Source organism: Psittacula echo, assembly GCF_963264785.1.
Source record: "Psittacula echo genome assembly, chromosome: 6".
Lineage (NCBI taxonomy): Eukaryota > Metazoa > Chordata > Aves > Psittaciformes > Psittacidae > Psittacula > Psittacula echo.
In genome coordinates, this window is record NC_137743.1 from 40,367,520 (window position 1) to 40,380,880 (window position 13,361).

General features: G+C 41.5%; 1 protein-coding gene across 2 annotated transcripts in view; it reads right to left on the reverse strand.

Annotated features, from left to right (window-relative positions):
• CACNB4 (calcium voltage-gated channel auxiliary subunit beta 4) overlaps positions 1 to 13,361 on the reverse strand; it is a gene marked incomplete at both ends in the record, with an annotated part of 106,491 nt that overhangs the window by 25,728 nt on the left and 67,402 nt on the right. For both annotated transcript variants that reach the window (XM_080621504.1, XM_080621505.1), the window contains 2 exons: positions 2,804 to 2,926; positions 3,244 to 3,363. In XM_080621504.1, coding sequence (XP_080477630.1) covers positions 2,804 to 2,926; positions 3,244 to 3,363 — 243 coding nt within the window. The remainder of the gene's footprint in view (positions 1 to 2,803; positions 2,927 to 3,243; positions 3,364 to 13,361) is intronic.

The window sequence follows — 13,361 nt, forward strand, 5'->3', positions numbered from 1 at the left end:
CAATTTGCCTGCATGCCTTGAGGAAAAAGTTATCACAGAAATCTCATCTTAAAAATGATCAGTTGTCTTGGCTCCATATTCTCAACCCCTACTTCTTGCAGAAACACATAAATACCATATCCTAGTTGTCAAATATACAACAGTCTCTGAAACATAGACGCTCAGCATCTTTGAAAAATAAATTAGCCTTTTTATTAACCCATACATACACACCAATACTACATATATAGCTAAGGGAAATGTAATCCTTATATCCTTATCTTGAAAACCTGTCCTCTTTATATAGCTGTTATTTATGCAAGATATTCCATTATTTTAGCACTTCAACTTTTTAAGTCTCTATTCTTCATGCTATTATGACCCCAATTCAGAAAATAGCAGTAAGCAAAACTTAATTTTAAGTATATAGCTTCTGCTTAAGTTGACAAACTATTTACATTCTTTAAAACAGACAAATACTTCCATATGTAGCATTCTGCTGCTGTAAATCAGAGAAATCCATTGGATTTCTGTATCCATCTGTAAATCAGATGGATTTAAACCACTGCAAAAGCTGAGTTCCATGAGCACTACCCATTCTATTTGGGTTCTAAATGTACAGCTTGAACATGGAAATCTTTCTTCCATTAGCAGGTCATGAACCTCTGGGTGATGCCTCTAGACATGACATCAGAACCAGCATTCTGCTGAGAGTATCTGAACAATACAAATGATAACAATGCAGCAAGGAACACAGGGCTATTTGTGTTAGGTCATTACCTCCCATATGTTATTCTTCGCATTCAGTGTGTGGGAGGACTACAGCTTGTTCCTATCCGTTGCCATGCCCATGATTTCTTCTGCATTGTCAATTATTGTTGCCACTTTATCTTTCAGTAAGCACATAATATATAGTCTTGTAGGAGACAGATGAGACATACAGGACACATTCTCAATATAGCAATTCATCGGTTACTGCTGATGTTTCATCCTGTCAACAGGGTGACCTTACTTCTTACCTAGTTTAGCATTATTCTAAAATCTGGAACCATGCTTGTTCTAGTCCAAGCAAGCCTGCCAGATCATTAAAAAACAATTTCTGCAAAGCCTTTTTCCATGCAGCCAAACTCCAGCATAGGGAGTTTTCCTGAAATTCCTGAAATCCTACTGAGTTACAGCCACAGCTTCAGGCAAGCTGAAGGTTTCAGTGTTAACAAAGAAACTGTGCTAAACCCTTAGCAGAGCTGACAAATACCAGTAAGCCATATGGCTTACAGCTTAGTGGCAATGAGATCCTGGCTATTTAGATCTTGGGAGAAAACTCACAAAATGCCAAGACATGGACTTTCAGCACTTCTCTGGAAAAATGTTCAGGGCAGCATGGTAGGAGCTTAGTACATTAAATTCAGTTACTGGCCTGAAAATAAAGGTAGCTACATCCTAGGTAAACCAAGATCAAACACTAGTTTTAATGGTGATGCACAGAGTTACATGAACGCTGGGCAATGGAGACTAGAAAGACAGTATTTAGGCAGAGTACATTTCTGGTGTGGGTGGAAAAACACTGGGCAAGGTAGCTGAGAATGTGATCTGAGTGCTGTAATGGATGCAGCTGACTGCATTCAACTTTGAGTGCTAGCAAAGGACTTTTTCCTGATGGGAAGCAGATTATAAAGTGGTGTACATCAAGGGAGTTCAGGTGTGGTGCTAGGCAAAACAGAATACTTTCTTGGGGAACAAACAGGAAGAGCTATTCTGCATGCAGCAATAGGCAGATTCAGATTCAGTGCTCCAGTTCCCCAGCAGGGGTTTAAGCATCGTTCCACACAAATAGAAACATGCCAAAGAAACAAACAAAAAAATCCAAATCGAATTTCCATCTGTTTACAGCAAATTGAGAAAATGGAACTGTCCCTCCTGTGTCTTTCTCAGGAAGAAAGAATTTAAAGCAACCCCCCGGTTCTATCGCCACTATCTGCCTCTAGAGGTGCAGAAGCAGGTGTTTTCCTCCTAAATGCGCTCAGTCTAAGGGAGATCGGTGCTCTGAAGTGATGACTGACACATATTCAAAGAAAGACAGAAATGACTACTGAATACCTTAAACAAACCCAGAATGCAGGGATGAAAAATGTTCTTGCAAGCTGCAAGCCTATGTACAAACCTACAAAACAACGGGGGTTCATGCAAGTTCAGAGACTTGCTTCAGGTTAAGAGTTACAGAAAATATGCTCAACATGAAATAAAATGTATTTTTCTCTACCAAGGCCATACTCAGGGCTCATTTATTCCCATTCCTTTTTCCTTACTTTTCTATCTGTCTTCTTCAATATTTTATTTTCTTACTGTATTATTCTAAGTCTTATTTCCTCCCGTACAAGCTCATCCCGTGCTTTATGAAGACCTGGTGTAACCTGGTGCTACTCCACTTTCTGATCAATAGAATCCCTTTCCATTATGTAATTTATGATCCATCAAAATCTTCATTTGATGAAAAGCATCTGAATCTACCCTGTTGAAGGGTGTTTAAAATATAACAAGATGTTACCTCCTTCCTGTGACATGAAAATCCAACAAGTCAGTAACATCAAGCATTAAAAAAGTGCAAGATAACTACCCCAGGGTGCTGGAACTCCAAAAAGGCTGAAGCACCACCACCACATCATCACTAATCAGACAGACGTGCTGTGCTCTCCTGCCTCCACTCGGCTCTTGACTCTCTTATTAATCTGGTGTGGTTCAGCCCCAACTGTTTAAATCATAGTACAATACTTGGCATGTAAAAAGACTGCCTTTCACATTCCCTTTTACTAGTTCTTGGTTTTACCTCTTTAATGTGTAGGAAGTCCTTGGCATCAAAAGAGATGGCAGTGCTTGGGACAGGAACATCTTCATCCAGAGCTCCACAGTAACTCACGTTAGTCTTAACAGCAAATGCTACTGGTTTGGACTACAAATAAAAACAGACATCACAAATAGTGGAAACTTCTGAATCAAGAATTTTATCGAATCACCAAAAACCTAGCAAAGTACACTTCCCAAATACATCAAAATTCAGACCTCATAATTTCACACAAGCCAGCAGAGTTCAGCTTGAGAATATTTACACTGTATACCCCAAACATCTTGTCTGCAGATAACTTGACTAAGTTGCCCAACTATTTCCAAAGACAGCACCTCATTATAAACCAACAGTGCGAATTTTAACACGAGACAAAAGATAAATGCCATGTAACTTAGTTATTACTGAAGCTGAAAAGAACACACCTTTGCCCTTTCGAGTTGTATAGCTGCTTGCTGTTCTCTTTCTTGGCGGATTGCTTCCCTATCTTCTTCCAAAGAGACATCAGAGTCTGAGGGTCTGCTTGTGTACGAATCTGCTGAGCCCTGAAATTTAATTCATGTCACTAAGAAAATATATGTTAGAAATAGGAACCCCCTCCCCAATCAGATTCATATATAATACTTTTAAATTATTTATTTAACTTCTTTGAGTGGGTTTTACAGGAAAAAAAAGAAATCTGCAGAATCTAGCAGAGAAATAACCTGGCTTTACTGATCAGGTGCACTAAGCCAAAGACAAAAATCTCAAGGAAAACCTCATTCAAAGCACTTCTTCACTTTCTTACTGACACAGTGAAATACAGCTCAGCTGCAGGCACTGTCCAGAAATCTTTATACTATTTAAATCCTGTTTGACAACTGCAGATTGAAGATTGTCAAGGGCTAGGCCACATGAAATATAATTAAGGTGTTACAAAGCTTGGTTAGAATCACTCCTCCCTTCAGATACAGTGCCATTGTGTCTGTACTCCCTTCCCTGCCATGGCTGCCACTCACATAATGCTTTGTTTTGTGCTTCAAGAGGGAAAAAGTGGCAAAAGTTGCATTATTAAAAGCTACTCAACAGGGCAACAGAAGAACTATACAGTGATATAAAATGAAAACAACCCATACAAGCAGCAGCAGCATGCAACCACCTATAAAGGAGGAAATAAGGTACTGCCACAGTTCAGATTTTTTTTGTCTGGGATATTATTCAGGATGCCTGGCAACATCTGAAGTATGCAGTGGCTCCTCTCTTCTTTTTATAAACCAACCTGACTTCAGCATCCTACAAAGCCAATATTTATGTTTGTGTGGAGCCAAGTGAAACAGATGAAGTAAAGGGAATGTTTACTCACGATGCATCTGAAATACCAATCCCCTTTCCTCCAACACCTCAGACACGCACTTGACCCAGAGCCTAGGACCTCAACCTAGATTTCAAAGAGCACCACTGATGGAGGTGTGTATGACTGAGCATTCATACAAAAGGTGAAGTAAATTTTCACTATAGAAGAAAATTCCTACAAAGACTTCAAAATCCTGAAGTCCAGATCTAATTTTCCACTCAAGGTGAATATTGAATGAGCAATCTGTGTCCGTTATTGAGCCATTTTCAAAGCAAATGGAATTTTTGCTGAATTAATTAATATGCCTGGCTAGTGACTGATGACCTTTGCTTGCGCCAGACTCCAGCCTCGCAGAATCCTGTTCTGTTCAAGACATCATTTGACGAATTAATGCTTGGGTTGTTAGTCTGCTCCCAGCAAAGGAGAGGTCTGCGTTTCACCCTTCCAAGCCCAATGCTCTGCACTGACTGCAGGTGACATGCAGCAATCACACACCCGCCAGGTTCCACATCCCGGCTCTTAGCTAGGCTGGTAATGGCTGCTAGAAAAGTCAGTATCTAAAGAGCTGCATACAGTTTGCACTGTAGTCTAACTTTTCAACCTACATAATTTGCATGTCTTAGAAACAAAAACTACACAAAACCACCACCATTAAAAAAACAAAAAAGAGAGAGAGAGCTTCAAAAGAATCAGGATAACACAGAGCTGCAGAAGGATCCAGCCCCAGTAGTATACTCAGTAGGAGGAATACACGAATACACGGCAATGTCTGACCGCTGCTAAGAGACACTATTTCTGGTTTTAAATAAGGGAAAGGAGGAATGTGCTGGACTATGCACGCTGTGTTGTATTATATAACCAGTCTAACAATTTCTGAGTCACCACATTCCTAGAAAAAAATTGAAGGCATAAAAATAATAAAACATTATTATTTATATTATTACCTAGGCATAATAAATATGTACCTATACATTTGTATCTCTACAGAGCTCCAAAATCTGTTAGTCTACACATGTTAGTGTGAGGTGTCCCTGCCCATGGCAGGGGGGTTGGAACTAGATGATCTTAAGGTTCTTTCCAACCCTAACTACTCTGAGATTCTATGTTCCAAGAGCATGTTCCATTTTACAGCATTATGTCTTTCAAACTTTTTTTTCCTTACATCCTGCAGCACAGGGACACATATTCTAAGTAATCTACCACAGAAGTCAATATTCTTACTCTCCATGTAAAATAACATACTCTTAAATATTGATGTGAATACATTCGCATTAGAAGACTTCTGGCAATGAACCACCGATGAGCAGATGCTCTCTTTTTGTGACATACTTGTAATTCGGCTGCAAGCATGGTCCTGTCACTAGGCAGGGTGGATTTCCTCTATGGCAAGAACAGGATTCACCTCACACACAGCTTTGATTTTAACAGACCCGACAAACTCCTTCCGAGGACAGCTGGCCACCCTGCACCCCAAGGTGAGCTGCAAAGGACAGATCGCCTATCAGCAGCCAGGCATCTGCAGGCACACGTTTGAGGCCTGAGCTGGAACAGACTTAACATCAACAGGCTGAAAACCAGCATTAGCCACTGGCAGCAGCACAACTTTTCCTAGCTTAGAAGCTAGACATGCTGCTCTTCCTTCTGCTTCCTTTGGGATGTAGCAGAGACCAGGAAACTCACCAGCCACAGCGCTTGGCTAGGCATGCACCAAAGACACTTCTGCTGCTCAGTGGCGGCCAGTTATTCCTCTCTTTAATCTTATCTTGGTGGCAAGATTAAAACTTCAGCTTCCAAATGCATCACCAGCAGGGGCATAAGAGTATTTCTTCCCTGGTCAAAAGCAAGAGTGCAAAGCATGCCAACTCATCACACCTCGGCAAAATGAGTAGCAGGCGACCTTCTGCCTAGCCTATCGTTCCAAACTGCATCTCTGTTCAGCAACTGAAGGGGAAGTCTATCAGTGGGAGGCTGAATTTATATGGTTAAATATTACATTCCTAAAATTATAGCACATCCTCCATTCCAAAGCCTGCACTGTTCAAAGTGTGTGTGTGTGGGGGGGGGGGGGGGGGGGGGGAAGAAATCAGGCAGAAAAAAATCCAAAGCAACCCAGACCAGGGGTTACAAAGACAGACCAACTATCTGATAGAGAAAAGCTTCTCATTTATTGTCCACTAAACGCTTTGAAGAATGTTTTATAGCTGCTGAGCATCACATTCTTTACTCACAGACAACAAAGCTTCAATAGCAGCAAAAAGGAAGAAGGAAAAGTAATCACACTCTCCAAATAACAAATCAAAAGGCATAATAATAAATAGAAATAACATACTGCAATGGAAATGGGGTTCTTTCCAATATTTTAGTCCCATCTGGCATAACACACTGCAACAGGAATGTACCCCACCCTGGCATGCCTGAAGCCTGAGATGAAGCCACTACTGCTGTCATCGAGAGTAGGAGACACTGTTCTTTACCCACGTGCTCTCTGACCACATCATTTCTCCCTTAATTTTCTGTGTACTGAAAGGTGTATGAGAACAAGGCACAGAACACATCAATGACAGGACTGATATCTGAATCACTGATATCTTTCAGATATCAGCATCACACACGTAGGTGAACTGCAGAAATCATGTGTATGGGGAAATGATGAACAAGAAGTTCACAGGCTCGTATCTGTGTATTTATTCAAGTCCTCTGGATATGATTCAGTGTAGTTCTCTAAGAGAATTTAATAGAAATAGATACCTATACTGGATGCACAGTTTCCCATACTGGCTTTTAGTGATGTGTGTTTGAGCACTGACTTATTTACTGCTGTCAGAACAAAGTAGTCTTAACCAAAGTAGCTGATGCTGCAAGGCTATCCCAGGCTGCTCTTCAATGCTAATCACTGCCTGTATGCCAAATGATATGGATTAGTATAATCACATCCGCATGATCCCTTCTCTTGCAAGTTATTCCAAAAAGCAAGTGGCTTATCTGAAAGATGCAGCCCCAGGACTGCGACTCACATGATGCTGAGCTGCAGCATCACACTAAAAACAAGGCACAATTCCGCAAATAGCAGCAAGATGGACAGAAAAAGCAGTCCAAAGTAAGCAATGAAACCTGGCATTCTGTAACATACCATCAGCAGGGGCCAAGGAATACCAGTGTCCACATTGTCAGAGCAGAAGACAAAGCAAGATGAAGGTTTACTTCTCTCAGCTCAGTCACTGCCCCGCACCGAGCAAGACAGCACAGTCCAACCAGGTACACACACTTACCCCAGTGTGGCCTCTCACCGACTTCCCAGTCACCTTTCAGGTTTCTGGTAACACCACCCCTCATTTCTCCACTCTACATTCACCAGCCAAGCTGCTTCTGTGGTTAGCACCGGACTCCTGAGAGCAGCGACTTCTACTCACAAACCGGGACTCAGAAGCTGATTAAGGCTTCCGGGAACTACTATAACACAAGCAGTGCATAAAGCAAAAATAACCCTTGTCATCCTCAGAAGTTCAGCTTTTGATTATTTTTTAAAACCATGAACAGACAAAAGCATCACTTCTTGTATTTGATTTTTGGTTCTGTTTACGATTTTTGATTGAAGATCAGAATATTGACAGCAATATTGTGCAACAAGCCAATATGAACACTCTTGCCTGTACAGTACCTGGGGCAATGAAGTTCTGGACTGACAGCTCGTTATTTGTTAAAACTGCAATAGACGCGATGATACTAAACACTTTGATGCATCCATGCTTTTGTCACAGCTGGGGAAGGATAACTGACTGCCTGACCACACAATGAAAACCAAATTATGTTAGAAGTCTTCAAGAAGAGACAGGAGAAGAAAGAAGACATTCACCATCTTTTTCTGTATACCAAAACTAGATCAAAAAGACCCTTTAATATCTTTATTTTCGCACTGCTTAGAGCAGCAAACTGATAATTTGGGGCATATTGCGCATGTCCACAGTTTCACTTTGCACATAATATTCAAGGACCAATTATTGCAGAAACTGTTACCCAACCTCAGCCTCACAAACCCTGACAGATAGAGGAATTTTGTGAAGTGGGAGCATATGCAATGACTTCTAGTGCACACCAGATCTGACAATCTGAAGGAAAAAGGCTTTCCTAGGTAATTGTATTATTCAAGGCAATGAAAGATTTCTTATTTCACAGCCTTTTTACATTTTTTCTTTACTTGTCTTCTGTGAATTAATTTTACCTGCAATTCATTATTTATTTCCCCCCTCATTCATTTCAATTCAGCTTTGATAAAAACATTGAAGCTTGAAGCAATCTCAAAAATTCTAGGGAAAAAGGATAAAGCAGAAAGGACAGTGGGTCTATTTATTCAGCAACTAGAAAATAATGGCAAATCATCAGTTTCGGTTGCTCACTGACTGGTCTTACACTTGAGACTGATGAAAGATAGGTGCCGAGATGGCTGGATGACTGGAAACGATAACAGAAAATTCCTAGTTTTCATGGTGTTCCTATGCACCAGCCTGCTTAGGGAAGAGAAGTTCCTATATGTGTCATCTTCCTGGACGCTACAAACAGCTGTCAGCCAGGTACAGTCTTCCTGCTTGCTGAAGAAAAGAGCAGAAGAAAATAGCAACTCTTAACTGTTATGGTTTCAGAAATCAGAAGAAAATAAGGACTTCAACGAGGTTGCAAATAATTTTGTTTTCCAACTGCCATAAATATACAGACCTGAATTGCTCTCTACCCAGCCATAACTTGTAATGCTCTGTCATGCAGCTTGTGCAATTAAAGCATAAATCCATTAAGAGCTCCAGTAAGCCAGATGACACGCAGTCTCTTTTGAAAAGATTGAGGGTGCTGCAGAGTCGATCACAACCCAGAAAGCATTTCTGAAAACATACCCTGCTCAGAGAAAAAAGCCTCTGCCTTATCCATTAAGCAAGACAACAGGCAGCACTGTGTAACTGCAGGCATCCTTCTGCAGAAGGACTAGCTAAAGGCATTCTGAGTGCAGCTCTCTATCTGGGAGTAACCAGACATTGAGCACACATGGCAATCACCATGCTTAATAAAGCATACATGGCACTGAAGAGGAAAGCCCTAGTATCTGTGTTCATACGCACATGTTGTTTTCAGCTGAGAACATGAAAATGTCTTTGAAATAATAGAGTTCACTTTGCAAATCCACAACACTTGAAAATGACCAAGTATCAGGACTGGCAGCAGGCCTCCAGGCAGCCAATTATTATGGATGGTTTGCTAGAGTTTGAATAATACCAGACCTAGGGACAGCATGAAACACTTTGGGAGAAAAAAGACCCCTTCCGTCCCACCCTGTCCATCTCTCCTCTTGTGTCCTCTCATCTTAGTTCCTTCCCGTAACAGGAATCCTACTCAGTACATTCAAGCTTCCCTATAGTTTTTTCAGATGCTCAAGGCAGTTTCACCTGCAAGACCCCAAATTTCCTAAAGATTCTGTCCTGATGCTGAACTCAGAGGTGACACAGCAGACCAAAGAGCTGAACTGAGGTTGCTCCAATCTTTTAAAGTGGTCAGGACCTCCACTAAAAACTTCCTAGCAGACAGCACACATACAGCACAATGGAGGCTTAAGAGAGCAATATTGTACAAAACAAGACTGCTGATCATTGTTTAGCTATTTTATACTGGAAAACAAACAAACATGGCCTTGTAAAGCACAACATGACTTTCTCCTACATGCTGTTTCTCGCACTCAGCCTGCTTTGTCACATTCCTGTCTCTGTGAGGTTGCGGACAGCTAGCAAAATCCTGACTGAGGGCTAGTGCACAGACAGACACCTGCTGCACAGGAAGCCTGCAGCTTATGTAATAATTAGTAAAAGAAAAATTTACATTTACAGATGGATATACAGATATGGAAACTCATCTTCCTTTGCAATTTGCTACACGTTGATTGTGCTGCATGATGTTGACACTGTACGGCACAATCAGAACCACACAGGCTGGGAGGAACTGCAGGCTCCTACCTAGCCCGATGGAGAGAGACAATAGAGTGGATCTGGCTTTCTGCAGTGGTTCTGCAGCTGTTGTTTTGTTTTGTTTTTTTAAATGAACTACATTATCAAAAACCAAAGCATCAAAAGGAGACTTCTGGGTGCAATCTTGATGTGTTCTTTAATATCCAGTTCATTCAAATGTGCTTTTATAAAGCTGGGCACTGTAACTTACAGACCTCTACCTCCAGTTCCCACAAAAGCAGACAAGTACCACATTTAGGACTGTAGCAGTTACAGTACTGCCAAGAAACACTCAAGTTGCATACAGAGAAGCTTAAATTTCATTTCTTGGCTAAGACGTGGAATCATGGAGAGACTGGCTATTACTAGTCACTTTGGCTGGATTAAGTACTATCACGGGGCTTGAAGTTTTAGGATCTTTGCCTTGCAAGCATCAGAAAGCGTTTCTTCCCATTGAAGACAGCCATCCATGATTAACTGGGCACTTCATGACTTGTGGTTCCTCAAGCTGCCAAAACCTCTGATTGGAGACCTGCACATGAAATAGGGTGCCCCAGGAAGGGGCTGGCAGTTTGTTGGCATGCCACATGGTTATCCCTCACAGCCTGGCTGTTACCAGACACTGCTGATTTCCCAAGAAAGTCAGTCTTAGGCTGAAACATAGAAAACAGCAAGGTAACCTTTGCTCTCAAACCAAACCAGATTCCAGTCACCACCAGGCTCTATTACTTAGTTTACCTGAGCAGCAAGAGAGGGAGAAGTTCATTCCAAACATGTACTGTTTTTTGTTCTTGATGCAGTTAGTAAATCTCATGATAACAATTATCTGCATGAGTACTATATCCAACAGTATCTGTCAGAAAAGCAGGCAGGAAACATTCTTCCTGCCTCATAGATGAAATCCCAAGATTTCTTCCTCCTAAACCAGCACAGAAGCCTGAGATCTCAAAAACCCTGGTGCAGATCACTCTGTGCTGAATCCACTGCTCATGGCGAAGGAGGCTGAAGATCAGTTCAGAGCAACAAACACCTTGTGTGAGCCAGGAGTGGTGATCCCTGCCTGTCCACAGACCTCTCTTAACCCGCAGCAATTACCCACGCAGGCAAAACCCATTGCCAGAAACCACGTCTTGTCCACAAGAGTAATACTTTCTGTATGACAAAAACTGCTGGCTATTATTCAAAGTATGTATTTAAGACAGAATTATTTAAGTTACATTGTGACATGGGTCTTTCTGAAATTGGCATGGAAATGATCATAGAATCACAGAACAGTTTAGGTTTGAAGGGACCTTCAAGATCACCTAGTCCCAGCCCCCCGGCACAAGCGGGGACACCTTCCACTAGACCAGATTACTCAAAGCCCTGTTGAACCTGGCCTTGAACACTGCCAGGGATGGGGCATCCACAGCTTCTCTGGGCAACCTGCGCCAGTGCCTCACCACTCTCACAGTAAAGAACTTCTTCCTAATAACTAATCTAAATCTCCCATCTATTTTTAAAGCCATTACCCTTTGTCCTATGACCACATGTGTCTGCAAAAAGCCCCTCTCCAGCTTTCCTGCAACCCCCATTATGTACTGGAAGGATGCTCTAAGGTCTTCTCAGCTTCCAGAGCAGCATATGCAGGTCAATATAACCCCATAACAGAGGTGGCTCTTTCTGTTTGCCATACATTACAAGGTTTAAGCAACTCAAGATTTATTGTTGTTATTACTATTATTAGATTGTTTTCCTTTATTGCTTTGTCACTTCTTTTCCATTGTAATTATTACTCTATGCATTCATTTACTTTAAAAAGAGTAATAACTCCCTATGTAATCATTTACACTCCCATCTTCAATAATCAGTAAAGACGGCCTGCTCAAACTTCAGCATGACTTGGGATATCAGCACTGCCCAGAATCAAAAGATATAGCTTAAGGTCTATTTCACTCCAGACCACAGCTCCATCCCTAGCTGGGGCTGAGGTCTGTTCACTGTGGAAGTAGCCAAAAACCTAAGTAGCCACCTGGAAAAGGAAGACTGGTTTCATTAGCAGGAAGGTTACATTAGCCCATCCTCTACCCTTCCCTTCACACAAGATGTATGCTTCAAGAACTAGAGCCTCAGCTTGAAAAAAGACCAAATGTCCTCAGTCCTCTGCAACTTTCAGCAAGAATTGAGGTCAATGCACATCTCACATGGAGGCTATATGCCACCTCAACGAGTTCCCAGAATCCTGACAGAGTTCTTGACAAAGCAAAAGGAGAAAAAATAGGCACAGCGATGGCTGCAGGGCCATATGCTGCCATATGCCACGTGCATTCACGGAATGATGCTTTTATTTTTTTTTTAACAGAAAATCCATTCCTTGACGATGCAGTTCTCTCTATAAACCCCACATAAACCATCTCACTGATCCATATGCATCGTGTAGTCCCTTTGCACAAGATGAGCCTCTACACAAGCTAGTGATAGCATCTCTATTGCTCCCACTGCCTGAAAATGTAGATTTAACTCACAGAGGTTACTACTAAAATTATGCTATAAAGACAGGCATTATAGAGAGTAAGTACTAACATATTTTTAAATGAAAACAGGAACCAAAACTTGTACACTTTAAAACACCCCATATTTTAAGTAACTGTGACCACTACTGCTGACCACAGTTGGTGCTCACCTGATCTCAGCACTCAGGGAGGGCAGCTAAATTTAATTACTGGGCAGGTGATGTAATTAAGAGGCAAATACAAAACAGTGGGTATCTGTTCATTTGGCATGAAAACATTACTGTGCTGCAATCAAAATCAGGGCCAGAAAGACGTGCATGTGCCATAACAACCCCAGTAAAACACTGCAGAGAGGTCCTACCCTAAGGGCTGGAGTGAGACTTCAGTGGGAGCTGCAGGCAGGAGGAGCAACCCTTTGCACTAATGAAACCAAAGGGGTTATTCCCACATGTAAAGTCTCTGCAGAATGAGGTGCAGAGGTTAACTGGAAGCACAGCCCCAATTTTGCTTTTAATATCCTCTAGAATTATTACTATCCCCCTAGAACTGCAGAATCTGTTACAGCTATTGTAATGTTAAATAATGAGGTCCAGTAGAGCTATAGCAAATCATTTTAGTGGGACTTTTTCACAAATTCACATCTAAGAGACTATGTGAATGCACCACTGAAAGTCCAAACAGGACAAGGTTCCATTCCCAGCCAAATCATTTTCTTGCTGAATAACTGACATACACAA